This window comes from Bufo gargarizans, chromosome 10 (assembly GCF_014858855.1).
Source record: "Bufo gargarizans isolate SCDJY-AF-19 chromosome 10, ASM1485885v1, whole genome shotgun sequence".
Classification (NCBI taxonomy): domain Eukaryota; kingdom Metazoa; phylum Chordata; class Amphibia; order Anura; family Bufonidae; genus Bufo; species Bufo gargarizans.
Window position 1 is genome coordinate 37,727,840 of NC_058089.1, and position 7,380 is coordinate 37,735,219.

The 7,380-nt window shown below is 40.5% G+C and overlaps 1 protein-coding gene across 1 annotated transcript; it reads right to left on the reverse strand.

Moving 5' to 3' along the window:
- Nucleotides 1-233: 233 nt before the first annotated feature.
- Nucleotides 234-6,900, reverse strand: GPHA2 (glycoprotein hormone subunit alpha 2). Its single transcript, XM_044269426.1, has 3 exons — nucleotides 6,804-6,900; nucleotides 2,901-3,085; nucleotides 234-349 (listed from the first exon to the last, which is right to left on the reverse strand). The coding sequence occupies exons 1-3, from the start codon at nucleotides 6,898-6,900 to the stop codon at nucleotides 248-250; spliced, it is 384 nt and encodes a 127-aa protein (XP_044125361.1). The 3' UTR covers nucleotides 234-247.
- Between the last annotated feature and the right edge of the window lie 480 nt (nucleotides 6,901-7,380).

Here is a 7,380-nt window from a genome sequence, read left to right on the forward strand (position 1 = left end):
AGAATGACTGCTATAATCTGGTTGCCGTGGGTTACAGCACTTTTTTTTCTTTAGTACCAGCTTTTATAACAGTACCCATGGAGTACATGGAGGGTTGCAGACCTACAATGTATGAGAAGAAAGTGTATATTATCTGGTATACAGTGTGTAGTTTGCACTGTAAATGTAATGCAAGCGCTGCCATCGGCTTTACGGATTATTGGTGCACTGAAGCCCGCCACTACTAGCAGAGTGTGCGTCTAAAGTCTTAGTAACGGGATAAGCGACACGTGGCACACTGACATGACTCCGCCGATCCAATCTCTATTTCTTCCCATTGGGATGTCCCACACAATAGGCGAACCTTCACCTGTAAAACAAAATGGGAACTTTAAAAAAAAATTTTATTGGGGAAGCATGACTACAGTTTAAAGGGAACTTGTCACCACAATCTTGGACTATTATCTTCAATAATATGTGAGTAGTAATACAGATAAGAGGCCTAATTTATCATTAAAATCACTAGTGCCTTTGAAAAAGTCACAATTTTTGTGCAAGCACCATTACTCCACTATCCCGAAAAAGGGGGAGTGGCAAAAGCGGGAATGATGACCCCCAAATATTTTTCATCTTCTATGCCAGTTTTCTGGTGTGGTAGAAAACTGAAATCTATGCCAGTCCGATGCTGGTATAGATTTCAGTTCAGGTGCACAGACTGCATTTAATTTATGAAGAGGCGTACACCACAGGGCTTTGATAATTCAGCCCCAAGGCGTCCAGATTGCTCTTTCTTTTCTTCCTACTGCCCCCGCAAATACATTGTCAGGACTGCTGTGCATGCGCACAAGAGTCCTCTCCATTATGTTAGCACAGCACAGAAGAGCTGACAATGAACAAGGTCAAGTAGGAAAATAAAAAAATGAAGATCTGGACTCCTTATCTGGAGTATTACTCATTTATTACTGCAGAAAATAGTACAGAATCCTGGGGACAGATTCCATTTTAAGAGTTTGTATGGGATTAGAAGAGAGGGTCTGCTAGTTTCACAAATGGTGGCGCTGCAGGAGCTGTGTCTGGTTTAGCATATCCTCTCCATTCATGTGATTATCCCTGAGCTGTAATAACATGCACAGCCTATGGACAAGAGTGGCACTGCTTCTTGGGGAAAAAGTCCTTGTTTCTAATCTCATAGACCACCTTTCAAGTGGAACCTCTGGAATTTGTATATGAAAAACTGCTTGAATGGCCACATATTGCTATAATTAAGTGTTCTTGCATAGCAAGACCACTTACTGTTATCTCACATATATATTCTTATTATAACCAAATGTACCACCCTAACTCCTCCCACAGTTTTTACACTACATAGACAGTAATATACCGAAACGTGCAGATTGTTCCCGATTGGTGTGCTATTACTTTGTGGAACGTTTCGCCAAATGGTTTGCAAAATATCTGCGTTTTTGTGGCGAAATTGGTCCCATAGGAATGAATAGCGGAATGTTCAAAATTAGAGTGGGAGCTGACAAAAGCTAGAGTGGGAGCTGAAAAATAAGGACATGATTTCTAAACTGCCACCACTCCCTCATTTTCAAGCCCACCTACACAAATCTTATATCAAAACATTCAGCTATCCCTGCTGCCACTAAAAATGTCCATGGCTAATTCATAGTCCTGATTAGTTTTTTTTATATATATTTCAGAGACATACTATGCATCAAAATGTAGGTCTGTGTCTTGTGATTCTCACAATATAAAGCTCTTTGCTGTAGCAAGTTGGAGCAGTTTGTTTTTAACCGCTCTTCTCTGCCCTTGCTGTAGAGTGAGTTGCCTTAGGAACCCAGGTGTGTGAGCAGCCAGCAGAGTGAAAAAAGCTAGAGTGTGAGCTGAAAAATCAGGACATGATTTCTAAACTGCCACCACTCCCTCATTTTCAAGCCCACCTACACAAATCGTCTGTTAATGATTTTATAAATGTATGTTTTAATGTAACTGTAAAGCACTTTGGGCCACAAAATTGCAATTAAATGTGCTATATAAATAAATAAATAAAAGTTGAAATGCATTTCTCACTCTATCAAGCTTGCCATGTGCACTTTTTCAATTTGATCAATTGGTTAGTGTAATGTTTACTATCTTTACTCACTCCAAACACTCCATATAGTTACTCTGCCCACTCCATAAAGTTACTCTGCCCAGTCCAACCTTTCCACAGTTAATCCAGCCACTCCAACCACACAACAATTAAACCACACAACAGTTACTGAAGCCACTCCACCCAGTTACTCCGCCCACTCCAATTGTAGTATACTGGTGGACGCAAGAACACTTCACACAATTTCCCCAGAAATTTTAGCTTTTTTAGTATTATCAATGATTCCCGTTTAGCAGCATTGTGCTCCAAAATATGAATGTGGGAAAATCATCGCTTTTAGGGATGATTTCTGTCTGATATTCAGTATCCAGATCCCCCCGCAAGAAAAGCAGAAAAATCTGCAGCAGTATTTTAAAATACTGGAATGTATGAACCTATTAAAGGGAAATCCCATCACTTTTTTTTTTTTATTCATTAGAAGTAAAGATGACATAGAAATGTGGCCGCTCAGCCCATCACTCTGTTTACTGAGCGGTCACAGAAACCAGGAAGTACAGAGACTCATGGGGACATGAGAAGTATCGAAAGGGTAGCAGCAGGGACTTGGTTAGGTGATTTTTATCATTCTAAAGTATTCTGGGGATGGGGGGTAACATTTTAAGTAGCCGGACAACTCCTTTAAAATGCGTTAACACTATCTAAAATATATCCCCAAATATGCTTGTGTGTATGACAGATGGGAATGACAGCTAACATTTTTACTCAACCAAGTATCATCCCCCCTTCCTTCAGTACCCTTTGACTTTTTTGGGTTATCTGCTTTTACCTTTTGTAGTTTGCTTATGGTGCAGCACTGTGATACAGACGTTATATTGTGCTTGTACCCACTGGCCGCCAGCACTGAATACTTGGATGGGAATGCACTGGATTCACAGTATCCCACACAGGCATTGATGACTTGGGTCCCACTGCAAGTCCCTCTGCGGTCACTTCTTATAGTGACATTAAATGCTGTGATATAATAGGAAAAAAAAAAAAGAGAATTATAACCTTTGTGTTTTTTTTTTTTTTTACCAAGTATAGTCTGCTGGAGATGATGCAGAACAGTAAAATGCAGGAATCCATTACATTTTAAGTTAATACTGTAAACTTTCAACATTTAGTGTAGATTAATGAAAAATTACACTAATCATATTTATTTTTCCTTAAAAGTCTATAATTATATAATAAATATTGATATTTATTACTATTCATGAAGAGGTCTCCTCTTTGATATGGATGGCCTATCCTTAGATCTGTGTGGGTCATCCACTGATCAGCAGATTGAAGGGGCCATGGCGCCCCATCACTGTGCCCATTCACTGTTAGGTACAGCTCCTTACATTTTGTAGTGATTGTGCCTGGTATTGCAGCAGAGTCCCATTCACTTGAATAAGACTGAGCAGCAGTTCTCTGTAATATCGGGCAAATCTTCTAAACAATAAAGGGGTTATGGGGCTCGACAGAGTGCCCATGGCCCCTTCAATTAGCTCATTGGTAGGAGTAGCAGGGGTTGAACCTCCACTGATATTATATTGATGGCAAATCTTAGACCTGGAAAAAAAAAACTCTTGAATCTAGCAAATCTGTAGTGTTTCCACATGCTGTGAAAAAGAATTCACATTCCAGTATTTTAAAATACTGCTGCAGATTTTTCTGCTTTTCCTGGTTCGAAAATTTGATCTCACAATCACAGACACCCAAAAAGCTTATACATAATATAAACCAACAACTCCTTCTAAATGAAATGCCGGTTTCGCTATATTTCCTAAGAGAATGGGAAAGAGATCTAAATACCAACTTCACTAAGGAAGACATTAAATGGATATTATTGGCACCAAAATGGTCCTCAAGATGCTCTAACATCCAAGAGAATACCTACAAAGTAATTGCTAGATGGTATCTCACACCAGTTAGACTAAGCCAGATGTATAGTAATACATCTGACAAATGCTGGAGATGCCTCAAGGATAGAGGCACCTACTTACACATTTGGTGGACCTGCCCACAGTTAAAAACTTTTTGGCTCCAGATTTTTAACAACATTAATGCCATTCTAGAGAAAGAGCAATTGAAAATTTCCACCAATCCAGAAATTGCACTTCTAAATATTCTCCCACATCACCTGACCTCTTACGATAAGAAACTGGTGAGAGTCTTGTTGGCGGCAGCAAGGTTACTTATAGCATCCAATTGGAAAACACAAGGACCTCTGCCCTACACTTGCTGGACAAATAAGGTAGCCTCCATCTCCAGGTTGGAAGAACTATCACACTGGGAACTTGGAACCCATAATAAATACAAAAAAATCTGGTCTCCATGGTTGAATTGGCTCTCTTCAAATAACCACGCATTAACAAGTACATCTGGTTCTGATTTGGATAACACTGATACTCCAGGAGTTTTAAAATAAGAGGGAGTATGTCCCAGCCCCCATCTAGGCACCAACACTAGTCAAGACACGGCAGGTTGTCGTCTACATTGACACTTTCCCCTTAACCCCTTCCCCCCCCCCCCCCCCCCCCCCACCCTTCCCCCTTTTTAAATGTACCCTGTGTTCATTGTTTCTTTCTTCACTTCTTTGTTCTTCCCTCACCTAGCAGGTACTTATCAAGTCTCATGTCTATGACACGACTGTGCAGTCTAATTAGGTCTCGCGGCTTATTTCCTTCTGATTGTATAGTTGGGGTCTAAGTAATTGCCTCTAATCGCCTTATGGACTGTACCTAACAGTTTGGCAATCCTTGTCTTGCCTTTATGTTTATAATTTACTTGTTGAAAATTCAATAAAAAGATTTTGAAAAAGAAAAAGAATTCACAATGCAAATTGACCTGTGGTGTGCACTATGTTGATTTATGCTGCAGATTTCACCTGTTGTAATGCATAATGTGAAATCAGCAACAAATCCTTATGCCACAAAAGATTTTGTCACAGATTTGTTGTGAATGTTGTTGCAGAAATGCAGCAAAATCTGCCACGGAATTTCCGCTGCAGAACTTTCACCCCGTGTGGCCATACCATGAATGTTTGCCCATAGGTCACTTTATTTATGGAGCTATTCACCCATAGACACCTCCCAGTAATACAATGCTGTACAAAGACATCATACAGTGGCACATAGAGTGCCTATGGCTCCTTAATCTACTTTACAGACTCAGGGGGTCATTTATTAATACCGTCATTTTAGACGCCAGTCTTAATACCCCTTTAGCTGGAGGTGGATGAACCAAATTTAAGTAGAGGCATCAACCTCTACATAACTTCAGTGTACCCACGGCCTGTCTAAATCTATACCAGCTCCCTTGCTGGCATAGATTTAGACCATTTTCTACGCCTAAAACAGGGTTAAAAAATTATAAATGAGACGGGCTACTGGCCCGTCCCCTTCCTGCCCATGCCACGTCCCCTTTTCCAGACCTGGCGTTAGAGGGGAAAAGCTGCAGAGTCACAGAGTTCGTCAAAAAATAGTGAATAGAAAAGACCTGCATGCAGGACTTTTTTCTCCACAAAAAAAAAGGTTTTCCCGAACAGAAACTGAATGAACCCCATTAGAGGGTGCGGGGTCTGTTCAGCTTCGTTTCTGTCAGTTATGTGCTGAATCCAGCACTTCTATTATTTTTGTTGTTCAGCTCCTATAACGAAGCAGAGCAAGGGAAATCATCACGCAGTTGTGAATGTGCCCTAGATCTAAGATATATAAAATACTTTACACATATTTACAAATATTGTTTTGCAGCTTTCCCCAATATTTTTCACTGTACAATTATTTATTTTCCAGTATGCCAGCACAAAAAATAAATATCAAAGAAAAAGATTTTAAAAAAATAATGAGTATTATATTACATAATAAACATATACTACACAAGTGTTTCTATTTACATACAAAAAATGTCCTCTTTTCAGTGTAGCTACTGGAGTCTGGAAGGAATTTCACTCCTGATGAGGGGCAATCACCTAAAACAGCTGCCTGCAGATGGGATGCTGGGTTATTTATTATCCAAGTCATGTCTCAAGGCCTAGTTAAAGGGTCGAACATTGACTATAGCAGTGTTTCCCAACCAGTGGGCATGCTGTGAGTTGTAGTTTTGCAACAGCTGGAGGCACACTGGTTGGGAAACACTGGACTATAGGATAGCTGCCTTACATCTGTGGCATTAAAGTCAGAATTTGTTAAGAACTCATTTGCATTCCTTTCTTCCCAGAATTCCAGAGGAGCATGTATGGCCTACAAGTCTCTTCATGCCGATTAAGGTGCTCTCTCCCCAAGGAGAGATAGTACCCCCAAATCCTGACTCAGCCCTCACCCAGTTAAGCCAGTACTCTCTGCTCTGCACTGATGAGGGGCAATCACCCTGAAACAGCTGTCTGCAGATGAGGTGCTGGCTTATTTAATATCTGAGTCATGTCTCAAGGTCTATTTAACAGGTCGAACATTGACTTATAGGATAGCTGCCTTACATCTCTCCCCAAGGAGAGATAGTACCTTCCAAACCCTAAAATGAGGAAAGTTGGCTGCTATCTCACAGGGTTTTTACCTTTCTCTGGATAAGCTTGCAGGATAACAGGCTAAAATGGATGGACGTATGTCTTTTTCCAGCCTTACAAACTACGTTACTTTTAACATTCGGTTACTGTGAAAACCATCTCTAGACAATTGTATTTTATTATTCTCCTGCAATGATGACTTACGATGGAGGTGACATCCTGGAGTGATGGCATCAAAGCTCTGCGTCTCGAAGCTCAAGACAGCCAACATGAGGAAGACTGAGGCTGAAGTAAGGGACATGGTGAAGATATCTGTGGAGCCAATGGATATAGCGTTAAATGTCTAACAACATTTCATAGAAGACACTTTCAGGTTTTATGATGCAGTTCTTGAACCCAAACAACTTTTATGATACACAGCAGATTTTGGTTTCAAAAACTACATCAGGAAGCCTGAACATGTGGCCGTATCATATTTTGGGCTAATCCTTTATAATACTGTACCTATAGATGTCAGTGTCAGTGACAAGAAATTAAATAAATATGCCACTTAACAGCAGAAAACTCAATACAAGTCTGAAAAAACAAATACAGGCCAAACATCCACATTGAAACAACGTGAGATACGAACTAGAGGTTAGGGAAGGTTCACAGTTGTGTTTAACAGTTCCGGCAGAGTACAGCCTGCTGGAGTTCACCAGATCCAGCCTAGCAGGATGCTGCTGTTCACCGCTGGACCCCATTGACTATAATCAGAGGCGCACCACCAATGAGGCCAGGT

Excerpts from the sequence above, each read along its gene's own strand:
- GPHA2 (XM_044269426.1), bottom strand. The coding sequence starts at position 6,900 with ATGTCCCTTACTTCAGCCTCAGTCTTCCTCATGTTGGCTGTCTTGAGC. Across the intron at positions 3,086-6,803 it reads TCCAGGATGTCACCTCCATC|CATTTAATGTCACTATAAGA; the intron begins GTAAGTCATCAT and ends ATTATATCACAG. Across the intron at positions 350-2,900 it reads CCATAAGCAAACTACAAAAG|GTGAAGGTTCGCCTATTGTG; the intron begins GTAAAAGCAGAT and ends TTTGTTTTACAG.